Source organism: Panulirus ornatus, chromosome 13, assembly GCF_036320965.1.
Source record: "Panulirus ornatus isolate Po-2019 chromosome 13, ASM3632096v1, whole genome shotgun sequence".
NCBI classification, from domain to species: Eukaryota; Metazoa; Arthropoda; class Malacostraca; order Decapoda; family Palinuridae; genus Panulirus; species Panulirus ornatus.
In genome coordinates this window covers 55,661,760-55,681,902 of record NC_092236.1, presented here as the reverse complement: position 1 = coordinate 55,681,902, position 20,143 = coordinate 55,661,760, and the positions used below count along the sequence as shown (strand labels likewise).

General features: G+C 35.8%; 1 protein-coding gene across 2 annotated transcripts in view; it reads right to left on the bottom strand.

Annotated features, from left to right (window-relative positions):
* The window catches only part of LOC139752918 (bridge-like lipid transfer protein family member 3B), a 140,143-nt gene that overhangs the window by 10,499 nt on the left and 109,501 nt on the right, over positions 1 to 20,143 (bottom strand). For both annotated transcript variants that reach the window (XM_071668977.1, XM_071668976.1), the window contains 2 exons: positions 17,753 to 17,887; positions 364 to 636 (listed from right to left, as the gene is read on the bottom strand). In XM_071668977.1, the coding sequence (XP_071525078.1) occupies positions 364 to 636; positions 17,753 to 17,887 (408 nt within the window). The remainder of the gene's footprint in view (positions 1 to 363; positions 637 to 17,752; positions 17,888 to 20,143) is intronic.

Sequence of the window (20,143 nt, the reverse complement as noted above, 5' to 3'; positions counted from 1 at the left end):
GTAGTGGGGCATAAACCTACAAAGAACATTTATATAGTATATGTTAATCATACATTACATATTTTTCAATTGGATTCTTACAAGACTATAAATATTCTTGGCCAGTAGGCCATAATGATCTAAGTCTAAACCAATTTTGCTTATCAGTCTTTTCAAATATACTCATACACTTTTTAATTTTACAATTTTCTTCCTTTGGATAATTCACATCTATCTACATCTCTCATTACCTATATGCTGCCTTTATCATCTCTGTGTACCTTTCTACTCTTTATAGTCAGAAATGGAACAGCATTAGAAGACAGATGGTGGTATGATTAGCATAAAAGTAACATAAAAATGAAAGGAACAGAGACTACATACCTCCATCTGAAGTGGTTGTGGTATAATCTCATCCTCTATAAGATCAATGAGCCCGGTTATGGTGCTCATCAAAAGTGACATATTAAGATCAGCCACTTGAGCATTTAGGAATGGTCTAATCAACATTGGAAGAGGTGCTCCAGAGATGCCACGAGGTTCCTCAGCACCAGGAGAAATTGGTTCGGCATGTGTGTCTAACCGAATTTTGAGGCAGCACGGGTCTGTCGAAGCTAAAGAGTCTGACCAGCCCCTGGAACGACTGCTGAACTTTGTCTGTAAAAAGAAATCAAATGTATTTTTAGGCTCTTACAGTTTGCAGAATCCAGATATTCAAGTGAGAGGTTAAAGGCTGAGGGAGAACGTGGTATGTAATCTGGAGAAAACAGTTGTTGAAAGAATGACCAGAAGGATGTCTCAGAAATATGAGTGGACTCAAATATACAGAAAGGTTAAAAACAAGTTGGAGGGAGATTATGGGGTCACTGATTTGTAAAATGTATGTCAGATGGAGGAATAACTCATTATATGCTGATACTGGAATCTGTGGAAGAACTTTTCACTGCGCTATCCTGTTTCGTCATGAATGAAAGCTCATCGGATACTGGTAGACTAGTTGCTTGTTTTACATTTCAGTCATGAAACATTTTGATGACCCAAAGTATTCATTACGCAAACAGAGGCTTTCGACATTCGGCTGCTATCTATGTGTGAAGTCTGAAGGCTACAAGTATACCTGACCCACCCCATTCACTTGGGAATAGAGAATTATTAACAGATGAACAGACAGATAAAAACATGGCAAAATTAGTGGCTGGAAATGGTTAAAAACTGAAAAAAAAAAAAATGGATTCTACATGAAAGAAGGCATTCAGTAGCAATGAAAGAATCTTCTATGGTGGTGGTTTACTTAAGGTTAGGACTTGAAAACAATGTGACCGGGAAAAAGTAAAGGATCTAAGAGGTAGAGTGTTCCCATAACCTGTAAATATCATTTACGACGGAAGAAGCTTTGAAGAAATTTACTGAATGTTAGACATACAGATGGGGAAAAAATATTTTCTGGCAGACAGTGAAGGAAGACAAGTGCTTTGAGTTCAGATGGAAAGATCTGGTACAGGAAAATTAAATAAATAATACCTGTATTGGTACGTTGTAAGGTTTTATGAATGGATGAGGTAACTATAGAGAAAAGAAGAGATAAAGTGGCATAATGATAATTCTACATAATGTGTGTGAGCAGTGGAATAAGGTTGTATCTTAAAGAACTAACTTCATGGTTATAAAAGCGTTATCTGTATGAAAGCACACAGGAAAAGCTTCAAAAATGGTTGTAATAATTACATGGGTAATAGTTTATCAGGTGTGTAATGTAAAAATGACACAGATTTAGGGGCTTACAAACATCTACAGAAGATATAGAGAGGCTTAATGAAGGTAACCAACTGTATCATCCAACTCTTCCTGAGAACAGCATTGATAATATGGAAGAAAAAGAAAATTGCACCCTGTGTTAACTGATCAAGAAATGGCTGCTAAAAGAGTAATTAATAGATAGACTTTGGGACATGTGTTCAGTATGTATGACAGAAAACCTACAACAAGTGTTTACAAGTTTTCATAGAGAGAATAGCATCGCTTGCAAGTTAAAGGAGACTTTGTGACAAATTCTTATATGAAAACTGGGAAAAGATGGTGATCCATTATGTCTACTGTGCCCTCTTATTCATTCAACAATTTATGATGGGTCAGTCGTCTTTTTGGGATTATAACTTAGTATAAACCTTCATGAGCTCCAACTGCATGTAGTTACAAGTGAAAAGTCACCTTCAATGATGGTGAATCATTGTCAACAGAGTAAAAGGAGTACAATCTTGTCAAGGAACTTCTCATTCCAAATGAGTTCATCCTTTCATTGTTACTGGTTGCAGTGCAGCCTTGAGGCTGCAGAAGCCCCATAAAAGGAGGTCTAGGGTTATATAATTAGATTAACTAAATATATGCAAAGTTTCAGCAACATCACTTCATCATTATTGGTTCATGACTCAGAAAATAAACTGATGTGTAAGAAAGGTGACAGAAAATGGAGAGAGATGTGGTTTTTTAAATGATTAAAAGCTAAGTTAAAAAGAAATGTATTCTGTCTCTTCAGGTAGCAGATTAAAGTATATGCTTATTCAGTGAAACACAGCAACTGTCCTCTAGCCCTAAACCCAGTTATTTTTCCAGGCAAACTTCCAGGCAGAAAGTTTTTCCTCAAGCAAAGTTCTGTAGGACTGATACAAAAATGCAATAGCAATGAGTTTTTGATTATTACTTTGGTTTTCTTTTCTCAAGAGATATGCTACTTACAATTTCAATGATCTTCACATTGCACCTCTCAGTTTAAGCTGGGTTGATACTGTCAGTGAAAACAAAATGAGAGTGGCCTGGAAAAGGTATGGGTAAGAGATTCATACTCAAAGTTGAAGGAATACACATGCTAACACATGTGAAGCATTTGGCATATCAAAGTTGAGGGAATACATATGCTAATGAATGTGCAGTGCCCAGGGTAAACCATGGAAAGGTCCGTGAGGCCTGGTTGTGGATAGGGAGCTGTGCTTTTGGTGCATTATGTATGACAGAGAATGGGCTTGAAAGAATGAAGCCTTTCTTTGTCCATTCCTAATGTTGCTAACATAAGAAATGGCGATCAGACATGAAAAAGAAATTATTGACACTCATTTTCCAGAGCTAAACCAAAATGGTGAAATACTGAAAAAAAAAAAAGCACATCAGAAAGAGACAAGAGTTATCAATATGATACACAGCAGCAAGTTGTGTACATTTGTTTTGAGTTAATGTCAGTATGAAGCATAAAATGATGAAGATAGAAAAAGAGAGTTCTGAGAAACTTTATGTCAGAAGCAAGAGAGACATTACAAAGTCATTTGAACCATTCAAGAAAGTGGTGACCCTGTTCAAGACTGAAGACAGCAAAGATTTTGATATATTTTTTTGGTATCTTCAGAGATGAACATTTCAAAGCATAATGACATACACAATCAAGAAATACTGTCAGCATTAGGCTGGGTGGAAGTAAGTAAAATTACATTTTCATAATTTTTTCTGAAAACAATGAAAGAAGCTAAAAATAAGACGGTTAAGCCCTTTATTGCTCCTTTTAGTGAATCATCTGCTATGGGAAAAGTTCAACAAGAGTGGAAGCTTGCCAAAGTAACAGTGATATAAGAAAAATGTCCTTACCTAAAAACTATCACTTTATTAGCTTGATGTTTGTATCTGGCAATTTTAAGGAAAATACTTATAAAAATTCATCATTCAGAACAAAATTGTACATCACTTACAGGATCACTATCTAATTAATAATTCTCAGCATGGATTTAGATGAAAATGTTCATGTCTGACATATTATGTTGACTACTTCTGTGATATACTCAACAAGTACAATGAAAATTAAGCTGGTGGTATCATTTATTTAGATTTTCAGAAAGCATTTGAAATAATCTCATCAAAAATTACTGGCGTAAAACAAACTAACCATAAACAAAGAGTAGTGATGAAAGATTAAGCTTTAGAATGATTAGATGTAACAAGTGGTGTTCCAATGGAATCAGCTTTGTGACCAGTTTGTTCTCATTTACCTTTGACATTCATAGTGGATTCTACTGTAAGATTATAAAAATTTCTGAGAACAGTGTTGTCAGCAATAAAGCTACAACAGGAGGCAAATGAACTTTATTATTCACAATTGCTTGACTTTTTACAGAGGCAGCAAAAATGAGAAGGCAAAACATATTATGAGTTCTGTTGTGCTAGAAAAAGTAAACGAGGAAAAAGCCTTACATGTTGTAATCTATGATTACCTAAAGCAAGGTGAGAAGTGCTTAGAAGTAATGAAAAAGTTGAATAAAATTCAAGGCTTCACAGGCAGGATATTCAAAGTCAATTCCGGGCAATAACATCCCAGAAATTCTTGTAAACTAGAAAAACAAAGCCAGGAACCTTAAAAGAAGTTTTCATCAAAGGGGCTTAAGATCCAATTGGAGAAGACATCTTGTTTACCAATACATGGAGCTGATGAATAGATGAAACTTGAAGGTAACAATTTATTTTTTTCTAAGAATGTTTGCCTTTCTCATCTTCATAAGCCTTCCAGGAAATTCCTTGCTTTGCTTCATCTATTCCCACTTTTATAAAGTGATACTACAAAAGGGAAGAACTTTTATAAGGCTAACCATCATACCTTCTTAGTCTCCTTCAGTAGTTAGAAGATATGTGGGTAGTATTCTTCCTTATACCCAGGAAAAATGCTTCAAATTTTTCCAAAAATATTTTGGCATGAGTTCGCATCAAAAATTTTCAAGATCCTCCAACTCTTTACCAGTATCACTGGTAAACTGTGTTAGATTATAATTCTTATCCACTTACTGTATTAATATAACATAAAGATTGAACGTGCACCACCAATTACACCACTGATCTTTGGGTAAAAATTTAGCCCTATTTGGACAAAATCATAATCATATAACTTACAAATGATGGCTGATATAAAAATAAGGCTAACTAAGAGTAGGTACTAACCTCTTTCAATATTATTATACTCTGTCGCTGTCTCCCGCTTCAGCGAGGTAACAGGAAACAGACGAAAGAATGGCCCAACCCACCCACATACACATGTATAAACATACACGTCCACGCACGCAAATATACATACCTATACATTTCAACATATACTTATATATACATACACAGACATATACATATATACACAAGTACATAATTCATATGTGCTGCCTTTATTCATTCCTGCTGCCACCCTGCCACACATGAAATGACAACCCCCTCCCCCCACATGCGTGTGAGGTAGTGGTAGGAAAAGACACCAAAGGCCACATTCGTTCACATTCAGTCTCTAGCTGTCATGTGTAATGCACCAAAACCATGGCTCCCTTTCCACATCCAGGCCCCACAAAACTTTCCATGGTTTACCCCAGATGCTTCACATGCTATGGTTCAATCCATTGACAACATGTCGACCCCAGTATACCACATTGTTCCAATTCACTCTATTCCTTGCACACCTTTCACCCTCCTGTACGTTCAGGCCCCCATCGCTCAAAATCTTTTTCACTCCATCCTTCTACCTCCACTTTGGTCTCCCACTTCTCCTCTTTCCCTCCACTTCTGACACATATATCCTCTTTGTCAATCTTTCCTCACTCATTCTCTCCATGTAACCAAGCCATTTCGATATACCCTCTTCTGCTCTCTCAACCAAGCTCTTTTTATTACCACACATCTCTCCTACCCTATCATTACTTACTCGATGAAAGCACCTTCACACCACATATTGTCTTTAAACATCTCATTTCCAACCCTCCTCCGCACAACCTTATCTACAGCCCATGCCTCGCAACCGCATGACATTGTTGGAACCACTATTCCTTCAAATATACCCATTTTTGCTTTCCGGGATAGTGTTCTCGCCTTCCACACATTCTTCAATGCTCCCAGAACCTTCGCCCCCTCCCCCACCCTGTGACTCATACTTACAGTTATTCATGAAATATATCTAAAAATTATTACATATTACATTTCTTACATCATTGATATTAAAAAGTAATGATAATCTATAACAGTGAGCACTAACTGATCACTGCATACTGTATCATTGCTACAGGGTCCTACGACTGAATGAAACTATTGTGGGTAGCACTAAAGCTAACCGAAGCTCAAGTATAGCCCTGGCATTTTAATATTCAGCATAAATATTCTCAAGAGAAATTACTTACTGAACTGAGCACACAAAACACCCTAAATACTACTTCTTACTGATAGAAATCAGAACAATGAACCATCCTAGGTTGAGGATTAAACAGTTGTAGACAAGTGGGAATTACTGACATCCTGGGTGCATTTGGTACATTTAGCGACTGACCCCTATGACAAATACTAGTAATGATATTTGGGCTTAATAAATAAAGCATTCACCTTATCAACCTAGGTAGGAATATGATGACACATGATATAAACTTCACTCTTTAGTCCATTATCAACTATCATAATATGACTTAACACTTTCTTTTTATTCCTAGTTCATCTTATATTCTCATAAAAACCTGTGACATTCACAGCATGTCAAATGTCTCTTCATTCTTAAAATCCACTGAACTCATTCTAGTCAGAATTTTTTTAATTAATAAAACATGCCAACATGAAACACACAATAACCCTACACCATTTGTGTTTGCACAACTGCTTAACCAACTGATATGGGTCATAAGTCATTAGCCATGTGAGTGAAACCATCTACAAAAATGAGACGAATCATAATTTTCACAGAATTTGCTTAGTACATGAATAGTCTACACAGATCACACTGGCAAATACAATGATATTAACCAACATCATTCTTCTTTAAAATAAATCTGTAGTTCAAAGCAATATAACATCAGTTTTGATTACACAAGTGCAAGAAGCCCATATCCGAGCCTCATTTGGCCTGTGCAAAAGTCATATCTTTTGCTAATTCACTTGCACTACCACCATATGACCCATGAATTGGCTAGGGTGTTATGACTTGACAGCCATTTATTCTTTTGGCCACAGCTCTGGTTGTCCTACGCAAGTCAATTATTGCGAGTAACATATATTCGTAAGGTAGGAAGACTTCCAGATTCTGGGTCAAGGTGTTCTGAATTTACAGGATGGCCTTCTACCTGTCCTTCAATCTCTAGCAAGTGCAGAATGGAATATCGACTTAAGGCTTTTAGGATATGTTAACAGGCTGAGTAAATTTATCTCCTTGTTTAAAACTTAACAGGGATGGTAGACAGGAAACTGACCTATCAAATAAAGTCCTGAAATTTGGGCAAACTGCCAAGTACATAAAAGAAAATACAGAGACAGGGACTGAAATATGGGCCACAAGGTGTGGCAAGGTCTGCAAGTAGGAATGCACAAGCTCATGTATTGAGCATTTCTGAAAAAAGAATATAACACAACATGTAGAATGGCTGAGTGAGTGCAAGTAACTGGGATGAATTCGAAAGCTGATGAAATGAAGTGCCAACAGTGTAATGAATATGGCAGTGAAAAATATGAAGGTATGATAATGTGAGTACCTAATTTAGTAAAGATGAAGTACTAACACTGGTATGAATATGTAAAAATACACAAAACATGGACTACATACAGAAAAACACCAATGGTGAAATGGAAATATAGACCTGGGGAGTAATTATATGAATTTGTATGGACGAATTTGCTGAGATGAACAAAGAATGTGATGTTAATAAAGGGCTTGCAAAAGCACCATTGCTGTAACAGGAATAAGGATGTAGGAGAAAAAGACATATCACTTCTTACTGTGATTTGGATACTTTAACATGGGCAAGAAATTATTCTCACACCACTGCTATCTCTTCTGTATGTAGCAGAGCTATCATTAATTTTTATTTTAAAGTTTTACATTAAATTCCAAGACAAAAGTATGTGCTAAACATTCATCTACAGAGTAACTGTTCTGAACTATACTCAACCAGCAGTACATGAGCTCACTGCCTATTTGCATTTCTTCTATATCTAGTGTTGTCAAGCCATGTGTGAGCTCCTTCTTTAACTAAGCAGTAGCTACATTTATACTCTCCAACTAAATGGTAGCTACATTTACAATTTAACAAGCCATGTGCAATCTATCTATGCATCATTTACACCTATACACCGTACAGGCAAAGGCCACCATGTTCTGTATGGGGCATGAAGCTACATAATTAAGCAAAATTTCTCACTTATCTAAAACTATTTTCTAGTGTCTATGCAAAAATTATTCTGAAAATATACATGAATTACATTTCAGTGCACAGTTTAATGTACAAGGGATTCAAGGATCTATGTATTCCAAAAGAGCTTTAGAACAATATTGTATAAAATTCCTCATGAGGACAGAGTAATGTGCATCTAAAAGGACTTGAGGGAGTGAGAAATGAGTTTACACATACAATGTATAACTCAATTTCCTTAAAATGAGCAACTATATAAATGCCATCAACATAATCATAATCAAAGTCGGCATTTTTCCAAATAAAGCGTCTTTTGCTTGATCCTGTACCAATATAAAGGAGTGTAATCCTTTATTTCCACCGACTAAACACAAATAGGCAAAATATTCTGTATATCAAAAATAATGCCTTTTTCTGGATTCACAGCGGAGTGGCACTTGCAGAATCTTTCCAAATACTTTGGATATTACCATCTCCAACCTCTAAGGTCCAGATGCAGTGCTCAAAATCATACATGTTGGTCTTAAAACTAAGAAAAAGAATCTGTTGTCAATTACTTGATCCAAGAAATAATAGTGTGGGAAAAGAATGAGAGCACAAGTGAAGAGAGGTAAAATAAGGTTTGGTCAGACTTTTCAAAGACTAAACAGAGTGAATTGAGTGTACTATAGCTCTAATATTTTCCTCCGGCATCATTTTGGATTATACACCTATTCTGATCACAAACCATACAGTAAGCCCAAAAAGTGGGAGCACATAAGCTCCTAGGATTACATCAAATAATCACCACTATCAAATACATAATCATTCATTATTCCCCTTACTCCTTAACAGCTGAGTCAGGAAGTAGTGGTTGGCTTCTTAATGTCCAAATAAGGTGCAAATTGATTCATATGGGCCCTACATCAGTGGATTTTTCTTTCATTAGAAGTCCCATCTTTTCACTGGAGATCTAGAACCGTGACTGACGCAATGTAAACATTACACAACCACAATGGGTGCATAATGAGAGATTAGTGCTGCCCTAAATAAAATATTAAGTGTACCCCAGTGTGGCACTTTTCAACAAATATAAATAAAGAAAAAATTCAACCAATCTTTTGCGATACCATTCAAAAGATCTGTTTTTTTCTGAAAAATTATATATATATATATATATATATATATATATATATATATATATATATATATATATATATATCCCTGGGACAGGGGAAAAAAGAATACTTCCCATGTATTCCCTGTGTGTCGTAGAAGGGGACTAAAAGGGAAGGGAGCGGGAGGCTGGAAATCATCCCCTCTCGTTTTTTTTTTTCATTTTCCAAAAGAAGGAACAGAGAAGGGGGCCAGGTGAGGATATTCCCTCAAAGGTCCAGTCCTCTGTTCTTAACGCTACCTCACTAATGCGGGAAATGGCGAATAGTATGAAAGAAAAATATGTAATATATATATATATATAAACATATCAAAACTTTACTTACACTTGTGGTGAGTTTCCCAGATGATTAAAGGCTTAAGTTGCAATTCTGGTCGCAGTAAGATGTAACCCTCCTTTTGCCACAGTATTTACACTTTTCACTAAGCTATTATGTTACAATTTTCCTGATTCGGGTGAGAAACCGCAGAAGTTGGTGACTGAGTTTGGTAAAGTGTGTGAAAGAAGAAAGCTGAGAGTAAACGTGATTAAGAGCACGGTTATTACGTTCAGTAGGGTTGAGGGACAAGTCAATTGGGAGGTAAGTTTGAATGGAGAAAAACTGGAGAAAGTGAAGTGCTTTGGATATCTGGGAGTGGATTTGGCAGCAGATGGAACCATGAAAGCAGAAGTGAGTCACAGGGTGGGGCAGGGGGCAAAGGTTCTGGGAGCGTTGAAGAATAAGTGGAAGGCAAGAACGTTATCTCGAAGAACAAAAATGGGTATGTTTGAAGGAATAGAGGTTCCAACAATGTTATATGATTGTGAGGCATAAGCGATAGATAGCGTTGTGTGGAGGAGGGTGGATGTGTTGGAAATGAGATGTTTGAGGACAATATGTGGTGTGAAGGTGGTTTGATTGAATAAGTAATGAAAGGGTAAGATAGATGTGTGGTAATAAAAAGAGTGTGGTTGAGAGAGCAAAAGATGGTGTATTGAAATGGTTTGGTCACATGGAGAGAATGAGTGAGGAAAGATTGACAAAGAGCATATATGTGTCAGAGGTAGAGGGAGAGAGGAGAAGTGGGAGACCAAATTGGAGGTGGAAGGATGGAGTGAAAAAGATTTTGAGCAATAGGGGCCTGAACATACAAGAGGGTGAAAGGCGTGCAAGGAACAGAGTGAATTGGAATGATGTGGTATACCGGGGTGGACGTGCTGTCAAGGGATTGAACCAGGGCATGTGAAGTGTCTGGGGTAAACCATGGAAAGTTTTGTGGGGCCTGGATGTGGAAAGGTAGCTGTGGTTTCGGTAAATTACACATGACAGCTAGAGACTGAGTGTGAATGAATGTGGCCTTTGTTGTCTTTTCCTAGCGCTACCTCGTGCGCATGCGGGGAGAGGGGGTGTCATTTCATGTGTGGCAGAGTGGCTGCGGGAATGGATGAAGGCAGCATGTATGAATATGTACATGTGTATGTATGTATATGTATGTATACGTTGAAATGTATAGGTATGTACATGTGCGTGTGTGGGCGTTTATGAATGTATACATGTGTATGTGGGTGGGTTGAGTCATTCTTTCGTCTGTTTCCTTGCGCTGCCTCGCTGACACGGGAGACAGTGTCAAAGTATAATAAAATACATTATCTATATAAATCTACATGCATTGTTTATATGGATTTTACTCCACTGCTTTACCAGTGCAAACTTGATGTCCTATCCTCCTTGTGACTTTGATGGGTACAAACTGGCCAAGTTAAAAAAAAAAGATAAGGGCAAAAAATGTGCAAACATTATCTGAACTGCTAGTTATTGCATTCTGACTTACTACTCCCCTTCTCTTAAGTTATCATAAAAGCTCCAGACCATATACTGTCAATTTCATAGTTCATAAATTCATATCAATTGCACAGCAGCTAAACAAGACAGACTCTCTAATATCTTTCAAGTCCATAAGATAAGAAATTACACAATCTAAAATTTACAATATTAAAATATCTTCATTTAATCATACATCTATCTGTACATTCTCTAATATTTCAAAAGCAGTTTCCCTAAGTGTTGTCTAAAGTATCATTTATGCACAGAGCTCCTGAAAGTTTACAGAAATAAGGAATCTTTGTTCTGTAATTAAAAATCCTAGCTTTGGCTCTGAAAAATGCTTTTGTCTATGATAAAGTCCTCACGATACAAATATGAGCAATTTTCCTAAGCAACAGCAGTATGATGAAGAGTGTCAAACCTGTCCGTGATGAAGAATAACTATGAGCTTTGATTTGAAGAGTCTATAAAACTGTTTTTTACATTATGAAAGGGAGATGAAAGAATTTGGTCAGACACTGAAATACATGAATGTAATTCAGCAAACATTGATGATTTTATTAATAAGGTATGAAATAGTCATGACCAGATAAATATTTTGAGACTTCAAAAGAGTACAGTACTGAAGCTCTGATACTTTCATGACAGAATACTTTGTCAGTAAGGTTTGACAGCATACAATGATGAGATAAAATTGTACTGAATCAAGGTTTTTTTTTTATACTATTTTCATGTATCTGTAGCAACTACTCTATAATCCTTTACATCAAAACATGCATTATCCCTGTAGAGGTCACATGCACTAATAATATTCTACTACATGCAAGTACAGCACATCAATAAAATAGCATAACTGTACTTTGTAGCCTCTGAAGTATAAAATTACTATGCTAAGTGAAAAACAATAAAACAGCCTACGATGCTAAGCCTCATAAGCAGTGGGTCAACTCAAGCTGTTTACCTTACGACCATCATTGCAACCTGGACGTTTCTGGTGGTTCCATAGAACAGAGAAAGGAAATGATAAGAGGCTGTCATTTTGAACTATATTTAGTAAAAGCACTTCAACTTGTTAAAATCTTCTGGCTTGCAAAAGATATTATAATTACTAGTATTTGTGACATGTTAGTTAACCACAACAATGTGTTCACTCTATATCCAAAAACTTTCCAAACCTGCACTCTAAATGCAGATCCTTACAAACCTGATTTGGTAAGTCTGAAATTTCAATGATCAACAACATGAGTCTAAAATAATTTGATACTTGTGACAACCTATTCTTTCAGTGACTGCAATAACTGATATAAGTTGCAAATGTCATCAGGCAAGTGAGGACCAGCCCTAACCACAATTCCTCTAAAACACAATCAATAGATGAAATGGTTACATGATTGTCAGACAAAATATTTGTTTATAGATCTCTTTTCAACTGATAAAAAAGCAAACTCTAATACTCTGACAATCATGTTACTAATCCACATGCAACACTTCTTAATCGTTAAAGCATAATAAAAGTATAGCTGAAGGAGAAGAATTTTCAAATATTCAGTGATAGCAATTACATTCTACTAAACTTTTAGTGATCAATGGACAACGTATCATACACAGCAAATATGCTAGCTGAAAACATTAAGTATAAAATGTAGAAAACTGGAAATCATTCAAATTTAACATTTCTAGCCCTATGATCATCTTCAAAAACCCAGCTTTTATTCAAAACTAAAAAATTTCATTGAAAACTCTTTGGTTTAATATAGCATGTTGTATTTTGAAAAGAAACTAAAGACAATATAATAATAAAAATTCAGGATCCTCAAGGCCAGAATACTTTGACTGAGTACATACAATAAAAGATTCCATTATTTACCCTCCAGAGTAATGGCCTGGTAATGTAATAAGCTATCAATGAAAAAAGCATACTCACGTTCAAGAGGGAGGGAAATAAGATGATAAAGAATGGGAACAACTCATCCCTAACTAGAACATTATATAATTGATTCCATGAAATTATATATAGTTGTAATAAATATTTCTGATTCTTGTTCGCTGCCAAAGTGTAATTAAAATTTTTCTCTGAAAACTTAACTGTAGTTAAAAGATATTACTGTAAACAAAAATCATTCCTGATAAAAAGAATTGACAGGAGCTCATATAGCTTGACAATTTTCAAAAACTTTATTAATAAGCCCAGATTTCTAAAGGTCTGAATTCTGATTTCAACTGAATGAGACTGAAACTTCAATTACTGTAATAAAGAGATAAAATGGATGATAAGATTAGATAAATGACTACCACAAAATTTCAAGACATATTCAAAACATATCATAAATCAAGAAAGATTTACAAATGTTCATTAAACAAGCATAAAATGTCACTACTCAATGTCTAAGCTTATTTCTACCCTGAAAACAACTTCACTTATGAAATAATGTTAACTGGCATGTACATAACTGATCACACTTAGTCCTTATGCAAACTAACCTGATTTTTAAAATGACATGTTATCACTTTAGTTGGTCTTTTAGATATATCCTGACAAGAAATCATAAAGGGTTCCTGAGTAAAAACTCACAAATAATCAGAAGCCTGGTGATAAGTTGATGTACACAGGAATAATCCACTTCTTATGAGCTACTGAAGTAAACATGTATTATAAAAAAAGTTATTTCAAAAAAAGAAAACTATGCTTGAAAATGCATTCTCTACTGCTTAACTAGGGAAGGCAATGCAAGAACAAAATTGAGAAATGCACAAAGCTATCTTATGCCATACCTTGAACTGCAAGCTAGTTAACTGAAGACTGCAGATTTTCAAAGAGAACTGAGAACACTACTTAAAGAAGTAAGGGGATAGCAGAACTACAATTTATCTATTAACGAAAGCAGTGAAAAAGATCAAAAGTAACTGGAAATATGATATACAACATAAATTAATGTACCACTTAAAATTTGTATTCACAATGATAAATACCCTTTTTAAAATCAATAGTGAAAATAAAATTTCAGTCAAGTTCTTAAGAGGATGCTACAAAGCCAACAGATTCCAGAGGATCAACCAGAAGAAACAAATTATCATATAACAATAATTTCTTTAACAAAAAATATGTATATATATGGTACAAGCTATACCCAATTTATTCCAAACTCTGTATACACTAAACACTTCATAAACTTGTCCACAGTAGTGTGGAATATGTACAACATCTCAAAAATTTATGGATTTGAAATTCGGTTCTTTTTTATACTTGGTCACCATTTCCCACGTCAGTGAGGTAGTGCCAGGAACAAATGAAGAAAGGCCCCATCTGCTCATGTCCATTCTCTAGCTGCCATGTATTATGCACCAAAACTACAGTTCTCTATCCACACAGGCCCCACAGAACTTTTCCATTGTTTATTCAGGAGGCCTCACATGCCCTGGTTCAGTCCATTGACAGCACATTGACCCCAGCATACCACATCATTCCAATTCACTCTATCCCGTGCATGTCTTTGACCCTCCTGCATTTTCAGGCTCTGATCCCTCAAAATATTTTTCACTTCATCCTTCCATCTCCACTTTGGTCTTCCTGTTCTCCTAGTCCCATCCAATGCTGACAAATGTATACTCTTTGTCAACCTTTCTTCACGCATTCTCTTCTCTCCATAAATGCAAACCATTTTAGCACACTATGTTCAGCTCTCCCATTGACACTCTTTTTATTACTACACATCTCTCTTACCCTTTCATTACTTACTCGATCAAACCACATCACACCACACACTGTCCTCAAACATTTCATTTTCAAGACATCAACCTTGCCCTGCACAGCCTTATCTACAGCCCATGCCTCACATCCATTTTTGCCCTTCCAGATAACGTTCTCTCTTTCCATTCATTCTTTAGCATTCCTGAAACCTTTGCCTCCTCAACAAACCTATGACACACTTCTGCTACCATGATTTCATTGGCTGCCATATCCACTCCAAGGTACTTAAAACACTTCACTTTCAACAATTTTTTTCCATTCAAATCCACACCCCAACTAACCTGTCTCCCTCAACGCTGCTAAGCATGCTTAATGTAATGACCTTGCTTTTATTTGCATCTACTCTCAACTTCCTCATTTTACACACTCTTCCAAACTCAGTCAACAACTGCAGTTTCTCATTTCAATCCACCACCAGTGCTAGCTGTATCATCAGCTACCAACAACAAACTCATTTCCCAGGCCCTTTCATCCCCCACAGACTGCATGCTCACCCCTCTCTTGGACTCTAGCATTTATCTACCTCACCACTTCATCCATAAACAAACTGAATAACCATGGTGACATCATACACCTCTGCCACAGACCAACCTCTACCTGGAACCATTCACTCTCCTCTCTCCTTACTCATACACATGCCTTATACCCTTGATAAAAACTTCTCACCACTTCTACAGCTTTCCTCCCACACCAATTATTCTTAAGACCTTCCACAAGGCATCTCTATGAACCTTAACATATGCTTTCTCCAAATTCATAAGTGTAACATACAAATCCATCTGTTTCTTCAAGTATTTCTTTCACACATTCCTTAAAGCAAACACCTGATCCAGACATCCTCTACCACTTTTAAAACCACACTGCTCCTCCCCAATCTGATGTTCTATATGTGCCTTCACCCTTTCAAAATTGCCCTTCCATACAACTTATCTGGTATATCAAAAAACTTATACCTCTAGTTTGAGCACTCAAATATATTCCCCTTGCCTTTATGCAAAGGCACTGTACATACATTCCACTTATCCTCAGGCACTTCACCATTATTCACACAAACACTGAAAATCTTAAACAACCAGTAAATAACACAGTCAGCTGCTTTCTTAACAAGTTCAACTGTAATACCATCCACTCCACCCACCTAGCCACATTCCACCTTACATGAGGCTTCCATCACCTCCTCTCTTCACCAAAACACTTTCCATGGCTCTCTCACTTAGCATATCATCCCAACCCAACAACCTATATCTGCCATACCACTATCAAACACATTCAACAGTCTTTTGAAATACTTACTATCTCTCTCTCACTTTATCATTACCTGTTACTGCTTGCCCTTTTGCCCCCTTCAATAATGTTCCTATTTGTTCTCTTGTATTCTGCACATTATTCAACTACCTCTTAAACATCTTTTCCTCCCAAAAGTATAGTCGCTTATCCCAACTCTCATTTGCCTACTTTTTCTATTCCTGCAACTTCTTCTTGACCTGCTACTTTCTCTTATAAATCCCCCAATCATCTGCACTCCTTCCTGGTAAGTAATGCCCAAATGCCTGTCTTTTCTCTTTCACAAGCAACTTTACTTCATCCCACTACTCACCTTCCTAATCTGCCCATCTACCTTTTGCTTGCCACATGCGTCTCTTGGACATGCCAACACTGCTTCCCTAAATACCTCTCTTTCTTCATCCACTCCCATTACTTCATTTACTTTCACCTTTTGCTATTCTACACACAATCTCTCCTGGTATTTCTTCACTCAGGTCTCTTTTCCAAGCTCACTTACTCTCACCTCTTACTTCTCATTGATACCATTTCTTCCTCCAAATACCTCTACAAACCTTCACCCTCAACTTCACAAGACAACGATCAAAATCCTACCAGCCACCCCTCTCAGCACATTTACATCCAAAAGTCTTCCTTTTACATGTAACCAATAATACCAAGTGACTATCTTTCCTACTCACATATGTATCCTTGTGCATATCCCTCTTTTTTAAACCAGGTATTACCAATCACCAGTCCTTTTCAGCACACAAATCCACAAGTACTTTGTCACTTCCATTCATAACAATGATTACCCCAATACCCCCAATTATGCCCTTAACTACCACATAACTCATCCACACATTTAAAATCATCCATTACTAACAACTAGTCTCTTGCATAAAAACTGTTGATACACACACTCATCTGCACCTAAAACACTTGCCTCTCATGATCTTTCTTCTCATGGCCAGGTGCATAAGCAGTAACAATTCATCAATTTCTCGCCATTCACTTTCATTTTTACCCACATCAATCTAAAATTTACTCTCTTACACTCAAACTTATGTCAAGGTGTATGTATAATTACTTCACTTTCCTTGGGCATCTTGGACTTTTTTTTTTTCGTTACTTAGTATGTCATGAAAGGATAATAGGATGGGTTAAATGAAGAGAAATATCTAATACAAAAGCCTTCACTAATGGAACGACTTTCATTTCATGAACCCTTATAAATTCACAAAAAACAGTCCTCTGCATTTCACTGGATATCACATCAGCTACCTGTTGTATATGAAGCATCCTCATTATTTTCAAGAGACCATAGGGTTATTTCTCATCTCATAATTTTCAAGAGACCATAGTTCTCTTTCTCATCTTGTACAAAGTGGTTATTACTTCACTGTGCATTTAAAATAACAACAGTCAATAGTTAATGATCCGATAAGTGCTTTTCCTTAAACTCCTAACACCACATACTACAAAAAGACATAAAGTATCTTTTCTATTTACATACTCTCACTTGTATCAGTTACACAACACATTAAACAAGAAACAATTTAATGGACTAAAACCCAGGAGTCATGCACAAGTATACAGGTAAGAGAGAATATAACGCAAGGGTATTTAGGTACCTGGAACTCATCGTATCCCATGGTGTTGCACTCCTCACACACCAGATGGCAGCACTGAACCTTGATGGTTGACTCATAGCCACGTGACTCTTGCACAATCTGCATCCGACTCATTTTGAAAGTAACTACTGATATCTGTATCAAATGGGAACATATTATTTCTTCAGCTACTAAGCACTTTTATACAGAGTAATAATATTATTTGGAGCATTTAACCTGAAATGCTTGAAATAGAATCTGTAGCTTTAAAATGTGCCACAATCAATCATGGCAATCTTGCAGTCCTTTTGGAAACCCCCCCTTTACTTTTCATAGTCAAACAAGAAAGCAGTGAATTAGGTACCTCAATCATCCCCTTTTCTTCAGTATCACCCTTATTACTTGATTTCTCTAAGAAAATTTAATATTCACTGCCTGTTTCCCATTCTGTATCTCTTAATCAGCATATCTTTCAAACACTTATTCCCTCATAAGCCTGTCTTCTTTCATGACCAAATATGAACATCATGGGACTCTGAGGAAGTTTCAATTAGAACGGGTATCAGAGATATGGATAGATATATAAAGATGGGACTTAAAAATCACTTCATAATCCTTAAAACTCTGAGTATCCCAGACATTTTTTGAAAAACATTCCTTTTCCCATGGGTTAAAGATTAATGCTAACATAATTTCATTCCCAAATCTTAACTCTCTGCCCTCAGTATCCGTATTTGTACCACCCTTCTGGCTTTCATTCTAATATGGAGGATGAAATTTAGAATACAAACTTTTTGGCAGAGGATAAAGCAGAAAAAAAAAATGCCTGAAGTTATCTTTTTGGATCAGTAAGTTCTGTCTGCCCTAACAGTGGCAACCTTGGAGTCACATCACATCAGGGGCAAAAATGTGAGAAAAATGCGTGAAACTACCATTGAGTGAGAATGTTTCCCATCATTCAAAACTTACATTTCTCTCCCACGCTGGTCTGTCCTGAGAGCCATGAAAGCAGTTTATCATTGAGATTGAGGGTTAGAATAAAAACTCTTTGACAGAGAGGATGAAGGAGAGCTAAAAATGCCTGAAGTTATCTTTTTGGAACACTAAAAGGTTCAGTCTGCCCTAACAGTGGCGACCCTGGGGCCACTTTAAGTTGAATCTCAATATCCAGCAAAAAGTGTTGTTCACAAATACATTGCAGGAACTCCAAAGACCTTTACTGCTAATATTAAAAGACCTCTAATGTTAGAATACATTAGTAAAATTTGCTAATTAAACGGTTAATATTATGAATTACAGTCTTTTGACTCCAAATACTCAAATACCATATAAAATAACATCTATACACAGATTTTCATTAAAATCTGAGGAAGTTGAAAATCTGAGCAAAAAAAAAACGCAAGGCTATGGCCTGGGATTTTTCTTGATTTTTTTTTTTAAAAATAGATTTTCTTGTAATTTTCAGCACAGATACTTTTATGTATGAATACGAATCTGTGGTCAAAATCTAAAAATTCGGATAATTACTCGAGTAATTAGCATTTAAATTTTATCATAGTTAGTCTATATACCATATAAAATAACATCTATACACAGATTTTCATTAAAATCTGAGGAAGTTGAAAATCTGATTTTTTTGAAAAAATAGATTTCCTTGAAATTTTGAGCATAGATGCTTTTATGTATGCTGAATACGAATCTGTGGTCAAAATCTAGAAATTCGTATAATCATTCGAGCAATAAGCATTTTTAACTTCATCATAATTAGTAAAAGGTGCTAGTTAAACTGTTAATATTATGAATTACACTCTTTTGACTCCAAGTACTCAAATACCATAAAAAATAACATATATACACAGATTTTCAATAAAATCTGAGGAAGTTGAAAATATGAGCCAAAAAAACGCAAGGCTATTGATTTTTCTTGATTTTCTGAAAAAATAAGATTTTCTTGAAATTTTCAGCATAGATACTTTTGCGTGTGCTGAATACGAATCTGTGGTCAAAATCTAAAACTTCGTATAATTAGTTGAGTAATTAGCATTTAAATTTTATAATTAGTCCAGGTGCTAATTAACCGGTTAATATCATGAATTAAAGTCTTTTGACTCCAAATACTCAAATACCATGTAAAATAACACCTATACACATATTTTCATTAAAATCTGAGGAAGTTGAAAATCTGATAAAAAAAAAAAAGTGCAAGGCTATAGCCTTGGATTTTTTTTTTTTTAAAAATAGATTTTCTTGTAATTTTCAGCATAGATACTTTTATGCATGCTAAACACGAATCTGTGGTCAAAATCTAAAAAATTCGTATAATTACTCGAGTAATTAGCATTTGAATTTTATAATAAATAGTCGAGGTGCTAATCAAACAGTTAATATTATGAATTACAGTATTTTGACTCC